Raw genomic sequence first — 25,918 nt, forward strand, 5'->3', positions numbered from 1 at the left:
ATTAGAATTAAATGTGGCCTTGAGGGAGAGGGACATGGGAACCAATAAATTCTGAGGAATGAAGAGAGATGAAGGGATTATAAGAGTCAAAAATTTAGAGCTAGAAGGGAACTTAGGCTTCATTAGACCACAGCTCTAGAACAGGAAGGGCCTTCGGAGGCCATCTGACCCAAACTCCTCTTTCTCCAGATGTGGAAACTGAGACACAGCAATCTTGCAAAGTTGTTATTGAAGCTAGGTCCTCTGACTTGCAGATCTAGCCCTGTTTTTTTGTCTACGGCCAAATTATAAATGAGGGTATTTGTCTACTTTCTATGTTCAGTTGTGCCCAATTCTTGGCAGAGATACTGGAATGGTTTGTCATTTCCTCGTCCAGCTCATTTTACAGATGAGGAAACTGAGGCAAACAGGGTTAAGCAAATTGGCCAGGGTCACACAGCTAGCTAGCAAGTGTCTGAAGCTAGATTTGAAATTAGGAAGAGGAGTCTTCCGGACTTCAGGCCCGGCACTCAATCCGCTTCTTTTTCTAAGATGACAGAGGATTTTCTCTCTCCTTTCTCCTATTGAGACAAGCTTTCAAAACCTTCTCACCAAGATAGACATGACAGACAAGTGTTAACTAGAGGGATGCTAGTAAAATGTTTGACAGACAGTTTCCCAGGTTTAATCTGTATTATTGACATTTTTCCCACCACTTTCTGAAATCTAGACTATCAACAGAATAACACATGATGCCCTGATTTATAGCATTTGTTGATTTCTGAGGTATAAATTCTTACACTGAAATGTAATCATTGGCTGTCTCCGAGTACCGCTGCCCCCGTTAATCTTGGAGGATCTGTACATGCTCATTGGGACCTCAAAGCCTGCCTTATTCACATGGTGCATTAAGAGGGCAGGCCCTGAGGAAATGCAGTATAGACAGAATCACACAGTCTCAGATATGGAAGAGAGGTCAGTTCAACCTGTATGTGAATGAAGATATCCACTACAATGTGGTTAAGAATTTTAGTCAGGGGGCAGCTAGGTGGCGCAGTAGATAGAGCACCGGCCCTGGAGTCAGGAGTACCTGAGTTCAAATCCGGCCTCAGACACTTGACACTTACGAGCTGTGTGACCCTGGGCAAGTCACTTAACCCCAATTGCCTCACTAAAAAAAATTAAAAAAAAAAAGAATTTTAGTGAGAAGGGGAACCCACTCCTTCATTACGTTTCAGTGTCAAAGATTTAGAGCTGGATAGAACTTTTGAAATCATCTGGTTTTATAAACAAGGAGACTAAGGGCCAAAGAGTGTCTTGTCAGCCTTTCTTAAGTGACTCAAGTGAGGTCACGTTGATTCAACCAAGTCTGTGGTCACACAAACGAGTGTGACTAAGGACATACCAATACTAACAAATTCCACTTTTAAGGAACTCTAACCATCAGGAAGCTTTTACTAGGCCATCATCCGAAATTTTGCAGCTTAATAGGGCCCATTAGGGAAGTTTTTCCTTCCCGAGAAGTAGTGCTAGCCAAAAGTGGAATAGAGGCATAAGTGGACGCTGATGAAGGGGATAAGTGAGCCTGGGGAGGGCTGGAGATGATTTCTACTTACTTTCACCTACTTCAGTAATTTGGCCTAAAACCTTATTCCTAAAGAGAAAGCCAGAGAAGAGCTTTCATTTTCTAGTAATAGCCCAACAGCCAGGGAAGTCTGAGCTCTCTAAATCACTGTAAGACACCAATCACCAGGTCTGGGCTGTCAGTTTCCTCTCCAGCACAAATACCTTTGGATGGCTCTATGCTCACTAGTTCACCCCTATTCCCCTACCTCATGCCTTCTATCTTCTCATTGATAGCCTTCCCAAAGTGGGAAACATCTCCTTAAGGTCAGAAGGGAAATTCTATTCAGAGAGGCAGCATAAAGCAGAAAGGCTGCTGGCTTTGGAGTGAAAAGACCTGCTTTCCTCTGTGACCTTGGGCCTCAGTTTCTTCATCTGTAAAATAAGGCAGATGGGGGCAGCTAGGTGGTGCAGTGGATAGAGCACCGGCCCTGGAATCAGGAGTACCTGAGTTCAAATCTGGCCTCAGAAACTTAAAACTTACTAACTGTGTGACCCTGGGCAAGTCACTTAACCCCAATTGCCTCACCAAAAAAAAAAAAAAAAGGCAGCTGGACTGGATGGCCTCTGAGATCCCTTTTAGCTCTATACAATTTCCTAAATGCAATAATGTTTGTTATCTTACCCATTTAGTATCCATGGGGCACTGCATTTCAGGAGGTTGGACTAGATGCTTCCAAGGGCCCTTCCAACTCTAAACCTTTGATCTATGATGCCGGGTCACCAAGTACAACTTCCTGATGAGGGGAGGAAATATTTCTCCTCCTGTTCCCCTTCCCCAAATGATCAAATCAACATAAATTATTCAACCACAGGAGAGGCTTGGTCTGAGGATGTCAAAATTGTACCGTGATGCTTTCTCCATAGAATCGGTTTTCAATCTCTCAATAATCCAAGCCCATGGCCACTATAACCATCCTCACCACAAATGCCTGAGAAAAGTCTTGAGAACAAAACAGAGCATCTCCTTTCTCAGATGGTTTTCAGCTCAATCTTTCTTCCTCTTCTGCGAAAAATACCTACTTTACTTTCAGCCAAGGCTGACAGACCCCCATGCACTCAGTAAATCAGTCTTGGGGTCCTGTGTTAGACAGATTGGAATGTATAGAGTTCCTGTCTTCCCAAGTGTTCGTGGAAGACTTATGGTGAGTAAAACCGTAATTCACCTAATCCAGTGAAAATCACACCAGTGTTGGGAAAACTGTCAAGGATTATGCAACACTTGGGCAAATTAATCCCCTATATAACCAGCCCCCCACCCAAACACACACTACTTTGTTCCAACCAACTGCATGCTGAGAAGTACTTATGAGAACAGAGTCATTATATTCACCCAAGATATGTACTCTCGATCATCCCAGGCAGTGGTCAAGGAAAATGTCAAGATTGGCAAAGTATTTGTTTGTTCTCTAACTCTTAGAGAACCTAACAGCAGAGGCACTAAGAATAAGAAACCAGGAGAGCTTACCACTGTGGGAGCCAAATGACTTGGGTTCTAAGCTTGGCTTCCAATGCTTTGTTTTGGGACCCGCCATAAATTGTTTAAACGTTTCCGCACCTTAATTTCCTCCCTTGTAAAGTGAGGGGGTTGGATTAAATGATCTCTCAGGTCCCTTTCGGCTTTGAAGTTCTAGAGTTCTATAATGTATATTAGGAAAAACACACTATGCATAATTCAAAAGCTGTATCTATTTGGCTTTGCAATGCTCTGAATGATTTCCCACCCCCACGCCCCCTTGCAGCAATAGATTCATGTTCTTAATACTTTGTACTAGCTTGAGCATAAACAATTAGTTGGCATTAAAAATGCACCAGCTGGGCAGTGGAGGAAAGAAGCCAGGAGGATGCTGGGTGGTAGAAAGATATTTGATAGCTGACATTTATATAGTTTAAGAAAATATTCTAAAAAAAAGAAAACATTCTGCAATATATATTTGACAGACGTTCTTTTGATCTTCCCCAGAGCCCTGAAAGGAAGGTCAGGAAGGGTGTTTATGTGTGTGGTATTGCCCCAGTTTACAAATGAGAAAGCTGGGACCCAGCAGGTTAAATGATTTGCCCAGTGTCATTCAGTTAGCCAAGCTTGGGTTTGGGGCCGGATCTCCTGACTCCCAATCACCTGCTTCTCCCCACACCACACACCGTAAGTGTCTCTATGAATCAATCAGTCAATGTAACATTGAAGATCTATTCTGCATAAATAATTGAAAGGGGGTTGCATTGCCAGTAATTTTCTGAATAGTATTTTAATTGTTTCAGACAGAGTTGTTGTTTAGTCAATTAGTTGTGTCCAACTTTTCATTACCCCATTTGGGGTTTTCTTGGCAAAGATACTGGAATGATTTGCCATTTCCTTCTTCAGCTCATTTTATAGAAGAGGAAACTCAGGTAAAGAGGGTTAAGTGACTTGCACAGGGTCACACAGCTAGTAAGTGTCTGAGTCTGGATTTGAACTCAGGTCTTCCTAACTCCAGGGCCGGCATGCTATCTACCACGCCTCCCAGCTGCCCTTCAGACAGAGTACTATATAAGGCAAATGATGATTGTTTTTTACATTTAAGGATTTGACCTTCACTTCAATCTTGCTGGATTAATAACAGCTGATATTTATGTAGTATTTTATAGCTTTCAAAGGTCTTTATGAATATAATATCAACTGAAGGTCACAAAAACTCAGTGATGTAGCTACTACAGGTATTATTATCTCCATTTCATGGATTTAGAACCTAAGGCTTGCACATATTAAGTGCTTCCTCCCCCTCCCTCCCTGGCTACCCAGTTAGTAAGTGTCAGAGGCAGGATTTGAACCTGCGTTCAACACTATCCATTACAACTTGGTATCTCCATGAGTCTTTGCCCTCCTCCTAGACTCATGAATCCCATGTTACAGTTCCTTGTTTTGATGGAGGAAGAGGAGTAAGAATAGCAGCTCCTCAGCATCACTTGAGGAATGTGCTATTCTCTAACCCATTTTTTCTTTTAACAGTACAGTTTTTTTTCTTTTCTTTCTTTTGTTTGTTTGCAGGGCAATGAGGGTTAAGTGACTTGCCCAGGGTCAAACAGCTAGTAAGTGTCAAGTGCCTGAGGCTGAATTTGAACTCAGGTCCTCCTGAATCCAGGGCCAGTGCTTTATCCACTTCACCACCTAGCTGCCCAGGAATGTGCTATTCTCAATGGTTTGCTTCTACCCCAAAGTCAGAAGCCACATTCCTATCATTCCCCTATTTGTCTGTCATGAAGATTTGGAATCCTACTGGTTCAGAAATTAAACATCTTGGCCAATTCGTCATTGGATATCACTTGTTCTATACTCTCTCATCCAGCTTATCATGCCTAGTCTGCCTTTCCAACTGGATACGCCAGATCTTAAGAACATTCATCTTTCTGCTCTCCTTTTCCATATGTAGAAGCCATGGTGCTGCCATGGCATTAGGGAGCTTAACAAGGTGGTTCACGGTTTCTGAGTGTTTCATGAATGCAATGAGTGCTCCGCTGGACACAGGACAGTTGTAAAACAGGAAGGTTGACACCCTTCTTGACTCACTCTGCCCTCCTTCTCTTGGTCTCCATGGCAGACCAAACTCTCATGGGATGACGGCAGTTTGCTACCTGACTTCAAAGACCTCCGAAGGCCAGGGATCAATTTCTGTTTGATTGACCCATAAGAAATGATATTTTAACCTTTTCAAGTCATTGCAGAGGCCTTTCAGACCCTGCTGGTTGCAAACAAGGGAGAAAGAGAATAATGGAACTTCCCATGACCCGGTGCCATCAGACTTTGAGACCTACAATCATTTATCTTGGCAACTGGATCTATTTTGGCTGTAGCAACTCTTTTGGCTTCCTTTCCTATTGGTTTGCCAGAAACAACAACAACAACAAAAAATCAAGAACCTTCCAGCCCAAAGACTGGTACAAAAAACCCTAGGAAAGGACATGGCTGATAAGAAGGGGGGTATTTGTGCCGTCAATGGCTTTTTTCTCCTTGATTTAGTGGTCTCTCGCATGCTGAAACTGAAAAAGTGAAGCATTTCACACATTTAACAGGATGTATTTAATGTGCTGGATGTATTTAACAAGGTCAGTCCTGGAACATGGCCTCTGCTACCCTCAGTAGAATACACACCACAAAACCCACACAAAGTTTCTCACTTATTTTACGTCAGTTTTAATTCCATTCAGTATTTACTTTCTCAGATTCTTTTTTTTTAAACTTTGAAATAAATGGTACTCAAAATCAAAAAGTGAGTATCCACAGGCAGGTGATATAGTGGAGAAAACATTGGCTATGGAGTCAGGAAGACCCAACTTCAAATCTGGCCTTGGATACTTACTGGCTGTGTGACCTTGGGTAAGTCACTTAACCCTGATTACCTTCCAAAAAAAAAAGTCTTTGTTTAGCACATCTAGGAAATTCCCAGAATATCAGAACTGTGAGCAGCCTAAGGAATCATCTTGTTTAACTCCCTTATGTTAGAGGAGGAGAAATTCAAACCAAGGGAAGGGAAGTGACTTGTCTAAGGTCACAAAGTTCTGTTGACAGAAGAGCTAGAGTCTCAATCCAGATCTCCTCCCTTGTAGCTCAATGCTCTATGTGCTTCTATATATATATATAAATGCTAAGGAGAAGGTGGGGAAGGGGAGCAATCAAAAATAGCCTTACATAGAGATATGGATGGAATTATTTGAAAGATAGTAATGGGAATTTCTCTTATCTGTTTCACTCCGGCCTTCCCCCGACCCCAAAAAACAAAAACAAAAAACTGTGCCGCTACCTGGTAAGGCTCACCATTCCTTTTTAGAAAATATATTTTGGGAGGGCAGCTAGGTGGCACAGTGGATAAAGCACCAGCCCTGGATTCAGGAGGACCTGAGTTCAAATTCGGCCTCAGACACTTGACACTTACTAGCTGTGTGACCCTCGGCAAGTCACTTAACCCTCATTTCCCCCCCCCCAAAAAAAAACTCAAACAAAAAAGAAAAAGAAAAAAGAAAACCATTATTTTTTTTTAAAAAGAAAATATATTTTGGGGAGGCCTCAATACATTAAGCCATCAATGACCACTTAAATTCTCACTAGCTACCTTGTCAGGCTAACTGGCCCCTTACCTTAGCAAACAGAGAATAAGATCCTACAGGCTGAAGAGAGGGCAGGAGAGGAAGATGACTGTTTGAGGAGGGTAAGGCCAAGGACGGAACAACAGTGAGGAATACTGGGGCTCTATGGGGATGGAGATACATGCCATGGAGGGGAAGAAGGGTATACCAAAGGGAGGCAAAGGCTCTTTCCTTGGGAAGATATTTGTGATTCTTAAATCTCTCATAAAGAATCCCCAAGAAGCACTGGATACTGACAAAGCTGGGTCAAGTGAGGACTGGAGGAATGAATCACGCAGACATCTTGGGTTCCACCAACAGATACCACATCTCTGAAGAGATGGCCTGGACTTGTGGCTCTGCCACCTATTTCCCCTGTCATTGTGACTGTCACGCCCTCCATCTGGACACATAGAAGGAAGAGGTTACACTTAGCTTCCATAATGCTCCTCCCAGCTCTAACGTTCCATGATTCTAAAATAGCCCTAGATGTCTGACTAGATCAGGTGCTCAGAAAGAAAATTCTGCTTTTAAGAAAGTCTGAAAATCTAAGGAAGTCAGAAAGAGTTCTAGCTGACAAAGCATGCATTTATACTTAGGAGAGATGAGGGGTTTGAATCCTGCCTGACACTTAGTAGTTGGATCATCCTGGGCGGTTCCCTCCATCTTTCTGAGCCTTAATCATCTCACCTGTAAAATGGAAATATTTGTACTCTCTCCCTTTCTGACAACATTATTTTTAGGCGAGCGCTTGGTAAACCTCAGAGTTCCATATAGATGTGGATTTTGTTATTGCTGGGCTCTCAGTCTCTCAGATTGTTTCAGATGTCCACATGGGGAAGGGTAGAGGAAAAAGGAGGAGAACAAAATGAATCCCTGCTCTCAAGGAGCTTAAGTTCTACTGAAGGGATGTGAGATACACAGAGATAAATTTATTACACAAAAGAAAGAGTGATGAAGGAGAGGAGAGAGCAAAGCACTCTTGAAAGTACTAATGACAGCAACCTAGGCAGACAGGTGCTGGGCCTGAAATCAGGAAGAGTTCAAAATCCAGCCTCAGACACTTACTCTGTGACTCTGAACAAGTAGTTTAACCTTTGCTTACCTTAATTTCCTTACATATAAAATGGGAATAATAATAGCACCTACCTTCCAAGGTTGTTATAAGGATCAGATATGATGAGTAAAGTGCTTTGGGAGGCAGCTAGGTGACACAATGGATAGAGCCTGGAATGAGCAAAACTCACCTTCCTGAGTTCAAATCTGACCTCAGACACTTATGAGCTGTGTGACACTATGCAAGTCACTTAACCCTATTTACTTCAGTTTCCTCATCTGTAAAATGAGCTGGAGGAGGAAAGAGCAAACCACCCCCAAATCAGAAGAATTTGACAACAGAATGGAGTAGGTAGGAAGATCTGAGCCAATATCACTTAATGTCATGCAGGGTGAGTTGAAAGTTTTTAATGGATTTTAGCTGTTCCATCTTATTTTAATCTACACTTTTACATTTTAAAACATGCATACTTGTGCTTGCTGACAATGCTTAAAAAATTAGATAAAGAAAAACCAATCATTTTTATTTGGGAATCCATATTGCTTTTTGGATTCCTGTCCCCCTTGATAATTTTTACTAAAGTTAAAATTCCAAGTGTTTGCCTCAAACCAGCATTGTGTTCTCTAAGTCAGAGGTGTCAAATACCAGACCCACAACACTCCCCAGTGTGTCTAGAAGCAGATTAAAATGTAATTGGGAAATATTTAACAAAATTAAAATATAATAAAACATAGATTACATTTTAAAAGCAAATCAATATGGCATCTGTGGGACTCCTTATCTACAGATTAGTGCCCCCCCCATTTCAATTTGAGTTTAACACCACCGCTTAAGTGAATGAAATTCACTGCAAAATTGTATGTAAATTGCCAGACCAATTCTTGGCTAGGCTATTAGACAGAGCCATGCCTGTCTTTTACAACAAAAGAATAAGTAGGGTGTTACCACAGACAAATTAGCCTGGATTTGCCCAGTTCTCTTCTAGACTTAATCAGTGTCCATTTATCAGGGGATCCAGGAACCTGAAGAATTAGACTCTTTCCAATAAGCTTTGGAAAATGAAGACATTTGGTGTGGGGCAATAAAAAGAACATTGAATTTCAAGTCACAACACCTGGTTCCAATCTGCCTTTAACACTTAATGCCTGCGTGACCTTGGGCAAGTCAAAATCTCTCTGGGCCTTGGTTTTCCTCCTAGCACAGTGAAAGGGTTGTGACCTCTGAGGCCTCTTCTCATCGATTATCTAATGATTATGGGACCTCTCAGGTCCTTCACTGTTCTCACCTTCTGTGACTCAAGAGTCCAAATCCTGTTTCATATTCTTAGTACTACATTATGGAAAGTTATTCAACCAAGCAACCACTCATTTGAATAGATAAAAAATTATCTTAACATATGGACCCTATGTCTGCCCTTAATTTCATTTCAGAGCCATATGGCCTTCTACATTTTTAGACCACAAATAGGTAGCTTTCCCAGATTAACACTTTTAAGTCATCTGCTATTTTCATTTTTGCTGCCACAGAAAACGTCTATCTTTCCAGTCCATGAAAGGAAATGGTGTGATCAGCTCACCATGAAATTTAGACAAAAGGTGCTTGTTGATACTAGGTCTCTTGGACCTCACGATAATAAACTGCCTTTTCCTTCCTGATCTAGTTTTAAGCACAGTGTAAGCAGAATTAAAGAGGTCCCACACATATATCACACACATCAAACATATATGCATATGTTTGTATATATGTTAATTACAGATTATTCTTTCACACTCTGCATCAGCAAGACTATTTGTGATTTCTCATACATGATATTCCATTTCTTAGCTCTGTCTTGCACAGGCTGTCACCCACACCAAGAATTCATTCCCTAATCAACTACACCACATGGAATCCCTGACTTTTTTTTTAAAGGCCTAGGACAGTTGCCATCTCCTGTAGAAAGTCTATACTCATTTCTTAAGTTGTTACTGCCCTCCCTCCTGGAAATTATTTTGTGACAATTTTATGGATACAAGTTCTCCACTCCACCCCAATCTCCTTGCAGGCAGGTACTATTATGGAGTTTGTTTGGTTTTTTTTGGGGGGGCCTTCTTCAGCTCCAAACATAATTAATAATAATAATGGCTTGTCAAATGAATGGATGAATGCATATATAGTTAAGGAAAACAATGGGCTTTAACTTATCCTATAAACTCAAAAGTATGCCTTATTTTCAGGAAAGTTATTGCAAGGATGGATTTTCTAAATAACCTCACAGTAATTACTCTGTACTGATTTGCATGTTACACATACATATAGGCTGTTTCTACATGAAGCCAAACATGCAGATGAAAAATGGAAAATGTTAAACACGATTATTTCCAAAAATCTGGAAGTTTATTGTTATATAGTGAAAAACATCTGGAGGATTGACCGAGGTTGTCAGTCTTTAATCCAGATGTCGAGAATTGTGTAGACATAACCTAAGGAGGGAAGAATCTGTGAGTGAGATTTTCAAAGAAAAGAAGAGGTCACATTAACTGCAGTACTTCCAGGTTGAATGAATGAATTTTATTTTATTATTAATTTATTGGACTTTGGCAAATTCCATTCTTTTGCTCTAAAACTAAACTTTAGAATGAAATACACAAATGGTTTTAGATATGTGAGAACCAGGGCCCTGCCCCCTGATGAGAAAGCATTTGACCTTTCTGAGGTTTCTAAGGTCGAATTAGCATCCCAGAAGTTGCCTCTATTCATAGACTGCCTTTAAGTCATGTCAATCAATGGACTTGAATGTGACTAGCCAATTAGCTTGGAGCTGTGTGTGGAGACTGCCCCTCTTCCATTTCCACAGGGAGCTTCCAGTGTAACTGACTGGGATTCAGTCTCTTGGGAAGCATGAGCAGCTAGGTGAAGGAGTGCGCTCTTGCATGCGTTCTTGCTCTCTCTCTCTCTCTCTCTCTCTCTCTCTCTCTCTCTCTCTCTCTCTCTCTCTCTCTCTCTCTCTCTCTCCCTCCCATCTGAGCCAGGGTTTCTGAGCTAGGGTTTTTTCCCATTCTTTCAGAGACATGTGCTCTCCTCTCTTTACTAACTTCTAATATACTTTAATAAATGCTTAAAAACCTAAACTGTTGCTGAATTTATAAGTAAATCCTAACTGGTTTCCCCCCACACTGGGGGACAGGCAAGGACACACACATTAGATTTTAATCATCAAAGATACTGGTCTTTTAAATAATTAATGAGAGAGTACATCATTCTTCAATAATTTTAAGAATTTATTTTGTTAGTATAGATGGTAAAAACTACAAACCCTTTATCACTTAGCAGACTGTCTTCTAGAGCCTAGCTTCTTAAAGTGTGGGTCATGACCCTGTAACTGAAGGTGGGGGGTTATGAAAAATCTGGCAACAGTAAAAGGTTATGAATAAGTATTTTATTTACCCATATACCCAGGATTACGTAAAAATTTCTCCAGCAAAAAGGAGTCACAAGTGGAAAAAGTTTAAGAAGCCATGGTCTAGAGAAGTTGGGGTTGAATTTTTCATCCCTCTGAAGCCAGCCTATGAATGAGACTTTTTGATCCACAGATCACAGATCATATGATAATCCATTGTTTAGTTCTTTGCACTTGTCTCTCTAGTGCTTGGCACTCAGTAAGTGCTAAATAAAGGAGTGATTCAATTGAGCTAGAAAGGACTTAAGAGGTGATTTAGTCCAAATTAGTGGGTTTTTTTTTTAGTGAGGCAATTGGGGTTAAATGACTTGCCCAGGGTCACACAGCTAGTAAGTGTTAAGTGTCTGAGGCCGGATTTGAACTCAGGTACTCCTGACTCCAGGGCCGGTGCTCTATCCACTGCACCACCTAGCCACCCCCAAATTAGGTTTTATACATGATCAAGATAGAGCCCAGAGAGGGCTGTAGCTTGCCTAGAACTCAAAGTTGTAAAAGAATGAGTGTGGAACCCTGCAGCTTCCTATGGCTTGTGCAATGACTGTATCAGAGAGATGAATAAGGGGTCAGACAGTGCTAGGAATCACATGAGTCTTATATGCTTTACAAACATTCAATTACCTATTGTTCTCAATATGCCATCTCTGTCTAAAACCCAATAAAATCTAATTAGATGAAATGTAATGGAGATGACCAAAAATGAAGTTTACACTTGGGTTTGTAACAGAAAAAATCCTTAGGTTTTCCCTTTCTATTGGGCAAGCAGGTGTTGATATTTCTTGCTTGATTTCATTTCCACATGGAACTTTGGGCAAGCCAGTTTCAGGCCTTACATGACTGAGAGCTTATACTGTGAAGTGATGAAAATCCTTCTAATTGGCCACAGAGATAGAAAAACTTATGGCTCAGGGGTCAGTGGGGTGCTGAGCTAAAATTAAGTGGTTATAGAAAAGGGCTGGCCTCTATCTTTCTCTTTCCTTTGTGGCTGTGCCATTGCAGGTCTTTGAACCACTTACCAAAGTTTGGGTGGGCAAAGGAGAAGTGCTCTATCTCCTATCTGGCCATGGTAGCTCTGACCACATGGAATCTTCTGTTTTTGTATTTATTCTTTCCTGATATTAGTTAAATACATATTACAAAATGGAGGTGTCTCAGCAACCTTGTGAATTCCAGAGATACTATAGTAGTTAATGTTGAATGATGGTAATAGAAGTGGTCAGCTGAGCATCTGTGGATGGATGCAGAAAGTCAATCATCCAAGCTTCTGAGAATGTGGCCCCCTCATGGCATAGAGAAATGCAAACTATGGTTTACAAAAAGGAAACCCAGCAGAGAATTTCTAAGGGGAACTTCATGAGGCCTCCACAAACAGGGAAAATAATTTCCAGGGAATCACATATGTATTTGGCCACGTGTGTATACCTAACACATAGGTCTCCACTGGATTCTTTACCAGTGTTCACATGGAGCCTTCTTTCTATTAAGCTTGTTACCTGGGCACCTATAATCTGCTAAAATGCTATATTAGAGGTTTAACTTCCTTCTCCTTTTCTTCTTTATATATGGTAACCTCCATTAAGCCTACCATGTGGGAGCCCTGTCCCTATATTGTTTTTATAGACAGGCAACCACTCCACATGTGAATCCAGTCCTACGTGTCCAAACACATTTACATGATGTGAGTACCTTGTCATGAGATCCAACAAAAATTATACCAGAACCTTGAAAAGTAGTAGTCAGCTAAATTATGGGACCCCCAAATTGTGAGAGCAAGTTGGGAAAGAGGCCCCAGAGGGGGTGCTGCATATTTGGGCTCATCTGGGATGTATTTGGGTCCCCTACACATTTTTACAGGGATTTACTTTTGGGCTTCTCCTGGAACTCTTGTTTTTTGATTATACTAATTTATAGGTATCCTGTAGAGGAAAAATGAGTATTTTTCTCTTTTGTTTTATTCTAACATTAAAGTCACTTCCGGCAAAAGGATAAAAATTAGAAGAATTAGTGTGCACATTTAGAATACCTCCAACCAATCCATTTCAATAAGACTTAAGTTGTGAAAAGTAGGAAATTGAAAAGTCAAGAAAGAGAAAGTCTTTGACTTTGAGCCTCCTCCCTGGCATAGAGGGTTAATCGTTGCTAAATAGTCACCACAGTGAAAAGGCTAAATGAGTCCATATATTGTTTCCACGAGGAAACAATCTCTTTGCTAAAGGAAGAGACCTGGTGGCCAAGGACATCACCAGTATATATCATACGGTCATCTGTAAGATATTACAGACAAATAAATCACAAGGCCATGAGCAATATTGCCTCACAAAGCAGCAAAAATCAATCAAGGTGAAAGTACACATACACCAAGCTTTGAACGAGATCTTGCTAACCCAGAACCTCTTTCATGCTCTGTACTTGGCGAACCGCATTGAATACCCCCAAATAACCTTTTTGCTTTTGTTGCTTCAAACCACCACTCCAAATGAGCCTCTACATAGTCACAAAATTAATTTTCCTAAGATGTAAGTGTGTCCATGCCAATTCCCTCAGTTAACTTCCATGGCTCCAAAGACTTCTAGGTTAAATATAAACACGTGTGTGTGACATATAGTAGAAAGCTCTTCACAACACAGTCCCTTACTATCTTTCCAGACTTACTCACTATTCTCCTCCATGCATGATCTGGTCTAGCTATGCTGGCTTACTCGCTGTTCTCTACACATGATATTTCATATCCCATCTCCGTGCCTTCACACAGGTTATCCGGCTTTCTCCCATGCCTAGAATACTTTCACTCTTCACCTCCATTTTTTGTAATACTTGACTTCCTTCATGACTCAGCTCAAATACTGTTTTACATGAAGCTTTGTGGAAACCCTTGCCTTCTAGTTATCCCTTCATCTGCTCTGTATGTGTCTATCTGGTATGTACCAGATAAGGTACATGTTGTCTTCCATATTAGAATGAAAGATTCTTGAGGGCAGGGATTTTTTTTTCCCCTTTATTTTCCCAGTAAATTGCACTGTACCTGGCACATGACAAATGCTTACTATATGCTTGCTGATTGATGGACTGAAGGCTTTCTTTAAACAATGTCTCCCATGCATATTTTAAAATTATACAAGACTCGTTGACAGATGGAATGACAGTGTTAAATTAGTTCAGTGGGTTGCTGATTACCGACATAAAGAAAGGTGTAAAACAGGGAGACATATGTTCACCTAACTGGTTTGCCAGTAGATATATCGCGCAGAGTTCAAGCAATGGGGGGAAAAAAAAAAGGTTGCCTATTGATAATTGGGTTTTTCAAAAACTCCTCTTAGGAGATGATCTCGCCCTAACTGAGCCACGACCCAGAACACTATAAGGCTTCCTCAGTGAAATCCACAGCAACACAAAAGACATTGATTTAACTATTTACAATGGAAAAACAAATAAGCAAATAAAGTGGATAAAAATAGATACTACCTAGGATGCAATATATAGCTGCAAGGATAGTCCATAATTGGTCTGTCCATCTCTCTTTTTCTATAAATGTGTGTGTATATAGACATACACACATATATGCATATTCTACTATATATATTTGACTAAATTCTGCCCATCTACTCAACATGGACATCAATCCTGTAAATGCAAATATGAATATATGTGCCATACATTTTTTTCTCTCTCTAGATATATGTTACATTGTAGAATGGGTGGACACATTGAGTAGATGGGCAGAATTGAGTAGAAGGAAGAAAGTGAGATTGCATTTGAGAAAATGTTCAGTACTTTCAATATTCCCCAAGTCGTTTATTGCCATGAAAAGGCCATTTCTTTAACATTAATATTCGCTCAGTGATACAGAAACATGATATACCATGATGATGGAAGAATTGAAATTTAAATAATGTAAATGGCAATGGAAAGATTATAGTAGACATGATGCCAACAATAGCAGAGAAGACATTAGTAGGGGTATACATAGCTGGAAAAGGCGGTGGGCCAGTCTTGTAGTGAAAATGAGGGAGAAGGGCTAGACAGTCAAACATCAGTAATCTTGGAATATAATAAGAACCAGGAGGATTTATAGAAAGACAAGAACAAGAATCAGATAGGATAAAAAGTCATGAAAGGGCTGTGTTTTGCCTTGGTACAGGATTACCGACTTGACTGAGAAGGGAACATTCAATGATAAAAGACATTCACAACTTTCTTGTAGGATGAGGGCATGAACAACCTAACAACTTGGTCTTATATAATTTCAATAGTTGAGCTTGGTTGCTTATGTCTCTATTCTTCTGCAACTTGCCTCAATACTAAAGGGCTATTTGCTAAAATTCGGCATCAAAATACAAGCTTTTTGCGTTTATTTGACGGTTTAAAGAAATCTGCAACTTCTAGGATGTTAATCAGGATTCAGCATAAAATATTCTGATATCTCCACCTTGTGGAAATACTTCACATTACATCATAACAAAGTAAGTTCCCTCCACATTAGTATTCAACAGAAATGCAGTAAACCTTAATTTATCCAGAATGCAAAGAAACCAGACAAATAAAAATAGAGTTTTGATCATTATATTATTATGAAATATTTGCAATTCTGAGACACTGTAACTTTCTGAATTGTCTTCAGAATGATCAAGCTCTCTTCAAATGAGGCAGCTGGCATAATGGATAGAGAGACAGCAGGACCTGGAGTCAGGAAGACCCGAGTTCAAATTTTGCCACTTACCAGCTGTGTGATTCTGAGCCAATCACAACTTTTGCCTCCTTCAGTTTTGTGATTTGTAAAATTGATAAAATAATGGCACCTGCCTCGTGGGGTTGTGAGGATCAAATAAGATAATATTGTAAAGTACTTTGCAAACCTTGAAGCACAATGTCACCCAAAAGTTCTAAGTCTCGAACATAGATCTTCTGGCTCTCAAATGAGTGGTCCTTCCACTTTGTCATACTGCCTTAATGTATTTTTGTGGTTGTATTTTAATTACTTTCTTATTTTGTCTGTTATGCTGATAGACACTAGACACAAGGGCAGTTTTTGATGCTAGAAGGTAACACCGTGTGAATTCTCCTTTATTGTAACTCTAATAATCGCTCACTAAAATAAGAAAGCACAGTCCTGAAAAGAAACAGAAAAATGGCAATAATTCGACTCACACCACCATGTGGTCATAACTGAAGAATGGAAGGTATAGTTACTCACCCACTGGTGATGTCATCGGTCCTGATGTTCTTGCCCAGGACGTCACCATCACTCATGTAGCCTGTGGCATCCATGCTGATGCTTTCAAGGTCTATTTCATCTCCCCCCTTATCTGAGATGTCCACGTGGCACACATTGCTGCCCCTGGATGCTAGCTGCCTTCTCAGGGGGGCAGAGTACATGTAACGACCTGACTCGGTGTTGATGAACCTGCTTGCATTGGCTCTTGGTGGGTATCCGTTGCCCATTGAGGGTGCATCACCCGCTTGAAGCCGAGGGCTAGACTGTCCAATTCTCCATGACAAAGGAGTAGGTCTTCCCGTCAAGCTAAGGATGCTGCGCCCACTTATTTCAGTGGTGACGTTGGCGTCAAATGTGGTTTCCAATGTGCTGTGGGGAAAAAAAATTCTCTGTATCATGACTGCAATGGCCTTGGCGTTATTAAAGTCCTTAGGGTGGGAGCTGGTTCACTTCTGTCTTTGTATGTCCAGTGCTTAGCCTGGTGTGTGTGTGGTACATGGCAGGAGATTAATGAACACTTGTTGAATTGAATTGAGTATCTTTCAAAAAATGAGGCAACTTGGCACAGAGGACTGAAATCTAGTTTTGAAGCCACAAAGGTCTGGGCTCAAGGCCCACCTCTGACACATCCTGACTAGATAAGTCTCCGACTTCTCGGGGCTCTAGGCAACTCTCTGAGAGTCAAAGTTGTGGAGAACATGCTAATCTGAGTTGGTAGATTGGAGTTTCTCCACTTGGGTGTTTCTTATCCCATGAATCAGAGGTCTAGTCTATACCTCTATGTTTTTTCAGTTGTTTTTGTTGTGTCTGACTCTTTGGGGTTTTCTTGGCAAAGATACTGGAGTGGTTTGCCATCTCCTTCTCCAGCTCATTTTATAGATGAAGAAACGGAGACATACAGGGTTAAGTGACTTGGCCAGGGTCACACAGCTAGTAAGGTTCTGAGGCCAGATTAGAACTCAGGTCTTCCTGACTTCAGGCCCAGCATTCTATCAACTGCACCACCTAACTGCCCCATAATCCTATCTTGAATAAATAAAAAAAAAAGATAATCCAACCTTAAAAAAGTAAAGGGCATGTATATTTAATTGCCTTAAAAGTCCTTTACTTAATGAAAATGGGTTTTTAGAATGTTACAAAATAATAAAACTCCTGAATGTCATAAAAACAAATCTGTATCCTAAAATGGCTCAAATACAGCAATTCAAAAACTGTCAGAGCACTAGCATATCATATCTTAACATTAGAATTGTAGAATGAATTTTCTATGAATGGGTCCAAATGGAACCACTTCAGCAACATTTTCACAACCTCCTAAACTAGCAGCCAAATGTTTTGCTGATCTTCACAATGTGATGGAATAGTAACTTCATCCAACTAGGTAATCCTTCCCCTGCTGCAGATAGCAACCCATCTAAGCCTTTTCCTTGAGCATGCTAGCCTATTAAATGGTTACCCTTAACTCAGAAAAGCAAATCAACCGGAAGAGTAGAGTTGATGAAAATAGGACTTGAGGAGTTCCCATCTACCTTTTCCTTCTAGGTTACTATTTCATATCCTTCCTTCTTTGAAGTAACATTTCCCATCCAAATATTTGTTTACTTGTTTTCTCTCCCATTACATCGTGAGCTCCTAGAGGTCAGAGATTGTCTTTTGCTTTTCTTGGAATCCCTAGTGTTTAGCACAGCACCTAGAATATAGTAAGTAGGTGCTTAATAAATGCTTGGTGGCAGCAAGTGGTATAGTGGATAGAGTCAGGAATACTCCTTTTCCTGAGTTCAGATCCAACTTCTAACATGTCTAACTGTATGACCCTGGGCAATTCACTTAAACTTGTTTGCCTCAGTTTCACATCTGTAAAAGAAGGAAATGGCAAAACTACTCCAGTATCTTTGCCAAAAAAAAAACCCCAAATGGAATCACAAACAGTGGGACACAACTGAAATTGAGCAAACAACAACAAATAATAAATTATTGACTATGAAGTTAGCAGTGTTTCTACCCATCCCTCTAGAGTCTTTCTAGCCATGATTCTTATAGACAACAATTCATTCATTCATTCATTCATTCATTCATTCATTCATTCATTCATTCATTCATTTATTTGTTTATTTATTTATGGGGCAATGGGGGGTAAGTGACTTGCCCAGGGTCACACAGCTAGTAAGTGTCAAGTGTCTGAGGCCGGATTTGAACTCAGGTACTCCTGACTCCAGGGCCGGTGCTTTATCCACTGCTCCACCTAGCTTCCCCTAGACAACAATTTGACAATGCAATCAATCAAGACCATTTTCAGAACCTTTTTTATTTTTTTCCCACCTATGGTTGGTTCCTTATGAGAAGCAATGGGACAAAAGGTCTCAAAAATATGAAAAACCTTTAGGTTCAAGTACAATAAAAAAACTCACATGGTTCAGAAAGTGCTCAGAAAGTAAGTGAGTTTTGGGATATAAGAAAAACCCTTTTTTGTTCATGACACAATCCATATTTTTTCATGACAAAATCATGGGACTCTACTGATGTGAGGAAAATGAACTTGCTGAAATACATTAAGTCAATTTTTCTGTTAGCAGATTTTGGTCCCGTGTGTTCTGCAAAGCATGGCCAAGACATGAGGTCTGCCCTGATTTAGTTAGCACTATAAAAAGTGGTAAAGTCTGGGGGGCCTCATGGCTATATTCATTAGTCATAATGAGCTGTCATATTAATTGAAACTTGAAAATCAAAATAGACTCATTGGGAGTTCAACAGGGGAAACTCAGACTTAGCCTTGCTTAACGATGGTAAACTATAGAACCTCGATCTGCCAGAATAATTTAGTATAGCCAACAGCAATATTCGCTTAAACCTCTTGCCCAACTTTTAAAATAGCCTTAATAGCAACCTGATAGGTGTTCAAACAGAATCTAGATATACCTTTTAAACATATTTTAAATATTATCATGGATTTTAAAAGTACCACCCTACACATATATATGTATATATACATATATTCACACACACACGCATGCATGCATATATGCATGGATATGTGTGCATCTATATGTTGTAGATATAGATATACACACATGTATACACACACACACACACACACACACCACACATGCACATATACATATATAAGTACCTGGGCATGGTAAACAATAGTCCAGGGATTTATGAAAGAATTCAAAGCATGTATGTAACCAAGCAAATTAAATACAGTTTACCTGCCTATGGACACAAGCATAATAGAGATTTAAAAAAATGCAAACTGAATCAAATTTAAATAACTACTTGCGCTACGATGTTATCTGGGTTTTATGTAATCTGGTGCACTTAACAACCTTCTTTTTCTAAGGATTATTTTGGGAAATCCTGTCTATGTGGAAATCTGTTTTCTAAAGTTCTCCTTTCCATGTTCCATGTAATTCTCTCTGAATTCCAGTATGCTTTCCGATTAATTTCATTTCTCTTGTTATCAACACTAATCACTTGACTGGTGGTCCATCCAGGCCCGGAGCTAGCAGAGTGGAATTAGGCGTGGATTTGACAGGCATTATTCATGCTGCCGGTTACCTGTGTGTAACCTGAGTTCCTCGTAAACTGGACATGGTCTCCTCCAAGTTTTGCCGCAGGTCAGCAATGTTCTTCACAGTTCGAAGTCGCCGAGTCTCAGGATCCTCTGCTAGAAAAAGATTTTAGAAAGAGAAGAGTCACAACAAAAAAAAGTTTCTACCCTGTAAGGTCCTTATTGAATGGTGGATAATAATGAGGAGCAGGTGGATGATAAAGTATATTTTTATACCACTTTAAAACTTGCAAGCATTATCTCATTTGATCCTCACCACAATTCCGGGATATTCATTGTCTTGTTCAGTCATGTCTGACTCTTCATGACCCCATTTGGGGTTTTCTTGGCAAAGATACTGGAATAGTTTGCCATTTCCTTCTCCAGCTCATTTTACAGATGAGGAAACTGAGGCAAGCAGTTTAAGTGATACGCAGGATCACACAGTTAAGGCAATATCTGAGGGGATTTGAATTCAGGTTTTCCTGACTCCATGGCTAGCACTCTATTGACTATACCACCTAGTTGACTCATAGTTAGGGATCACGTTAATGTCGCTTGGCCAAACTGGACATCAGCTTAAAAATGTGTTGTGACTCTTCTCTTCTTTCCATGCAGTCCATTTCTGACTTATAAAGACTTATACTAGGTTGTTTCTCATGCATGTTTCCACCAGTGCCAGGGAACATTATAGGGCAAAGTACTGAAACTTAGCAACTGTAAGTATATTTCCAGTTGGACATTAGCTATGTTTGCTTATGCCTTACAAATTAATTTAATCCAAACCAAGATGAACTAAAAATTCATTTAGGTCAATAACAAATATGTGCTTTGATGAAACACTTTCTTCCTGCCTAAATCTAATCAGTTTTATTGTTTTTAAGGCAGAGCCTTGTGATTGGCTTGAGTTTCCCAATTTTAGGGGATTTTAGTACCCAATGAGGTATGTGATAAAATCAGAAGCCAGCAGGTAATAAAAAAAAATGGACTCACTTAAATTTAGGATGATTTTCCATTCATTTGCATAGTTTTTTCCTCCTATAAGGAAAGTGTTTATCAAGCTCTAAGGCACTTTATATATGAGAAATATTATTAGCAATGGGCATGAAAAGCAAAGATTAATCAAGAAAAATGTCATTTTGAGTTTAATGTCCTATTTGGGCCATCACACTGTAAGAAGGGTTTAAAAATAGAAAAAAATAAAAACTACTTTGAAAGAATCAAAAGGTGAATTACTCATGAAAAATAAGTGAAGTAAGGGCTTATTTAGGATGGTACTAAAATGACAGAGGAATCACTAAATGGATATATGCAAATAGTTTTCTATTTCCACAGGAGAGAGCTAAGAGAAATGAGTTTCCATTGTAACGAGTGGAATTTACATTGGATATAAGGTAAGAACTTTCTCACAGGCCATATGGTTAACTACTGGAACACAATATTTGGGGAGGTTATGGAAATTTTGTTCTCAGGCAGGACAAGATAATATTTGTCTTGGCTGCAGATATAGCCCTGTCTGAAGACTGAGTGCTAGATTAAATAATCTTTTAAAAAATAGAATTTTTTAAGGGCAAAGTATGATAGTACATCCTATAGGGGATGGGGACTCTGTAATTGATAGTCTATGATAGTTTCATAGTGAAATCAGAGGTTAAATGACTCACCATGGGTTGCATAACCAACATATCTGAGAGGGGGGATTTGAATTCAGGACATCTAGGTGATGTACCCCACTTCATCCTTGTGGCAAAGTGCATATAGTGCCAGCAAGAAGACCCAACTTCAAATCTGGTCTCACTTACCCTGGGCAGGTCACTTCACCCTGTTTGCCTCAGTTTCCTCATCTATAAAATGAGCTGGAGAAGGAAATGGCAAACCACTGTAGTATCACTGCCAAGAAAACACCAAATGGGGCTGTGAAGAGTTGGACGTGACTGAAATGAAGGGATAACAACTTCTTGGTTCCAAGGCTAGCTCTCTATCCACTATCCCATAGTTGGCTCTCTGGAAATACCAGATAACATTTTATTTCTATGTTTGAAATAAATATTACATTCTGAAGACTAATCAAGTCAAGTATTTATTAGTTTTTCCCTTGTTCATGACAGTAAGAATTTTGGAAGGTACTTTTCTTAAGTATTAGAAATGAGCTAACTTACATTTTCCAACATATTCTTTAAAATAAATGTATTCTGTTAAAGTTCAGATGGAGTTCTGATTTAACCACAAAGTCACCTCAAAATAATATAATTTTCATCCTCTTCTTACACTACTAATTACATTTATTTCATTGTTGATTCAGCAACATTTTATCTTTGCAATACTGCCAAAGTGTCACTGACCATTCTGAGCAATTCCAAGGAGGAAAAACTATAATCCCTTAATTAAATTCATTCTGAGTTCCTGGGAGGAAGAGATTATTTGGTTTCTGTTTTTGTATTCTCACCTCAGTGTCTGGCACACTGGAAATATTTAACAAATGCTTGTTGAATGAATGGATGGTGGTTGGATATTCCTGCTGAAGAAAATGAACTTGTGGCCATTAGTTTATTATTGTTTGGATTTTTTTTGAGGCAATTGGGATTGCTCAGGGTTACAATAGCCCAGGGTCACAATAGCCCACGGTCACACATCTAGTGTCTGAGGCTGGATTTGAACTCAGGTCCTCTTGACTCTAGGGCTGGTTGCTCTATCTACTGTGCCATCTAGCTTCCCCTTGTGACCATCAACTTATAAGGATTATTATTTGTATGTATACAAAAATATTGAGTATTTGTCCCTGTTAGACTGTAAGCTTCTCGAGGAGAGAAATCATGTCCAATCTTTATATTATACCTCATATGTAGTCCTATGCATCATCAAAAAATACTTGCTGACTGAGGAATGGAGCAAGATAGAATTACTCCAAGAAGTGTCTGTTTCCCCTGTCTGGCAAAGATAATATCCATATATACCAGAATTCCTTAGCCAAATGGGTACATGATTGCTCTAATTCTTCCAGTGGGTCTAGTGGCTGCCATTGCTACAGGGCATCAGTGACCTGCCTCTCTGGGGCAGTCACTTTGGGCAGCAATGATGACACCAACCCAGTGACCCCTCCCTCCTATAAACTCTCATGGTCCTTTATACTCACCAAGTACTTTCAATGTGTTACTTCATATTATTCACTCACTTATTCATTCATTCAACGATCACTTACTAAGTATCTGCTATGTATTCCTGATGTCTCATTCCCTCATTAAATTGTAAAAACTTGAAGGCACTGATCAGTTTTTATTCATCTTCCTATCTCCAGCACTTACTACAAGTACAGTTATGCCTTCCATATTGCAGGGGTTAGGGGTGCAGCACCCCTGTAATCTGGAAAATCCAGATAAAATTTTTTGGACTTCACTTTGTACCAGAGAAGCAACCTGAATTTTTTCTTTTTCTTTTATGGGTGTTTACAGTACCTTACTGTAAAATTTGGGTTAATTATTTGGTCAAAGACTCTGTCATCTGCTGGCCTTCGTTTGTCATCTGTGGCTTCTGAAAACTCAAAAAATTCTCATTTAATTTCTTATGGCAACCTGTGATATAGCAAAACCAAGATGGGGAAAGCCATTATATGACTTTGAATAATGAGGTTCCCCCATAGTCTCATGGTTTGTGAATGTAGTCAAATGACATATGAATTGTAAAAGTTTGCTCTGATACTGAATAACAGTGCAAAGTCAATTACTTCTTTGAGTTTCAGTTACTTTGTCCATAAAATGGGGATGATAACTGAAGTTACCCCATAGTGTTCTTGTGAATTTCAAAGGAGAGAATGCAGATGAAGCACTTTCAAACCTTAAACTGCTATATAAATACCACTTTATATTATAATTTTAATTGTCATTACTGTTGTTGTATAATTCTAAGATGTATTTTTCATTGGAATGATCAGCAAAGTACAAGTACCTAAGGGAAATCCTGAATTTACATAACCAAAGACAGAAACACAGCAATTGATTCAAATTCTTTCAGTTATCAGCTTCTGAACACACATGGCATTAATTTCTGCTCTCAAGAAGAATACTATTTATCAATTAAATCCATTCTGACAGTACTATTTAGTATCTTGGTAATGTAGCTTGCAGTATATTTATCTTTGTTATTCCTGAAATATCTTCATTTGTAAAGAAACAGGTTTTTTTCTTTCCCCATTCTTATGACCTCCTTATAGGTAACCAAGACTCACTAGTTCCTGTAGCCTTTCAAAGCAAACTGATGGAACTTGGGTTTTTGTTTTGAAATTTCATTTTGTTTGGGAGTTCTGGTATGAAGAGCTAGGATAAGTGTGATCCTGTCACTCCCCAGCTCTATAACCATCAGTGTTTCCCTATTACCACTATGAACAAATACAAATACCTATATTTGACATTTAAGTCCTTTCTAATTTGGCTTAGACTGATATCTAGATTTATTATACATTACTTCGTTTCATTTTTTAAAAAAAAGTCAATAACTAGGAAATGTATATGCAAGTATCAGGACAATAGATGGCAGACTGAATGTGATGGTATTAGTGTTCAACAAAATGCAAGGGATAATGAACAATTATGGCAAAGAAGGGAGAGAGAGCGGGCAGGCTAATAAAAAGTAGGAAAGTAAGGAAAAGGAGAAAAAAGAAGGAAGGAAAGGAAGACAGGAAGAATGGAAGAAAAAAGGAGGGGAAAAGAAGAGAGGAATAATGGGAGAAAAGAAAAGAAGGAAGGAGAAAAAAGGGAAAGGAAGATGGGGAAGAATAGAAGGAAGAGGACAGAAGGGGAAGATGAAAAGAAGGAAGAAAAGGAAAGGAAGATGGCAGGTAGGAAGGTAAAAGGAAAGATGGAGGGAGAGAAAGTTAGGAGGAAAGAAAGGAAATGAAAAAGGTACAAACTGATGGAGAAAAGAGGGAAAGGCATAAAGGAGGAAAGTAAATGGAAAAAGGAAAGAGAAAGAAATGAAAAAAGAAGGGAAAGAAAATTAGAATGAAGAAAAGGAAAGAAGAAAAAGGTGAATAAGGGAGGGAAGGATGAAAAGGAAAGGAAGAAAAAGAAGTAAAAAGGAAGAAGGAACTGGAAAAGAAGAGGATAAAAATGAAAGAAAAGGAAACATGAATAGGGAGATAAGGAGCAAAAATAAAATGAAGGGGAAGGAAGTAAAGAAAAGTAAGTGAGGAAGAAAAGGGAACAAGAGAAAGGAAGTGAGGAAGAGAAAGAACAAAGAAAGCAAGAAAAATAGGAAAACAAAGGAAAGGAAGCACAAAGTGAAGGAAAAGACAGGAGAGAGGGCAGGAAAAAGAAGCAAGGAAGAAAAAGAAAAAGAATGGAAAAAATGAAAGGATGGTAGGCAAAAGTATGAACAAGGAAAGGAAAATAAATCTAAATGTTACATCTCATGGCATGCCTAATGATACTTCAAAAAACTTCACTTCCTCTGTCTTTTCCCCTCCTGCTGGTAGCTTTATTTCATGTCTCCTCACCCAGACACTCAAAATTTCCCCACCTCATGAAGACTTACCAGTAAGCTCTTCTAGGCCAGATTGTCCACTCTTGGTGTAGAGTACTGGTTCCATGCTCACTCCTGCTGTGCTGGGCTCTGTGGTAACATTCCCTTCATTGTCTGTCTGTGACCTTTACACACAAATCAAGCCAGACACATTTATCAGTAGAGACAGAGGTAGTCACATCACCCAAATATCGCACCTACAACATCTGCACAACTGACTCTGTTACCATTTCGGCACACATTGAATAGAGAGACCAGCAGACTGACTTTACATAATTCATTAGTCCCATGTTGAGCAATGTCCTAGAAATGGAAACAGTCACTGAACTGTAAAAGATTAAATATTCATAGTCCAAATGGAAGGCCTGCAATCCCTCATATGAGGCACTGAAATGCTTCTTTGAATTTTGAACAAGGTAATCAGCGCTGCCAGACTTGAGATGCTTGGTG

The 25,918-nt window shown here is 39.5% G+C and overlaps 1 protein-coding gene across 7 annotated transcripts in view; it reads right to left on the minus strand.

Annotated features, from left to right (window-relative positions):
* Positions 1-25,918, minus strand: part of NAV2 (neuron navigator 2) — a 452,110-nt gene that overhangs the window by 177,599 nt on the left and 248,593 nt on the right. For 6 of the 7 annotated variants that reach the window (XM_043970119.1, XM_043970117.1, XM_043970120.1 and 3 more), the window contains 3 exons: positions 25,481-25,593; positions 19,963-20,071; positions 16,384-16,773 (listed from right to left, as the gene is read on the minus strand). In XM_043970119.1, coding sequence (XP_043826054.1) covers positions 16,384-16,773; positions 19,963-20,071; positions 25,481-25,593 — 612 coding nt within the window. The remainder of the gene's footprint in view (positions 1-16,383; positions 16,774-19,962; positions 20,072-25,480; positions 25,594-25,918) is intronic. The other variant, XM_043970118.1, reaches the window with a different exon arrangement.

The sequence above is a fragment of the Dromiciops gliroides genome, chromosome 6, assembly GCF_019393635.1.
Source record: "Dromiciops gliroides isolate mDroGli1 chromosome 6, mDroGli1.pri, whole genome shotgun sequence".
NCBI lineage: Eukaryota > Metazoa > Chordata > Mammalia > Microbiotheria > Microbiotheriidae > Dromiciops > Dromiciops gliroides.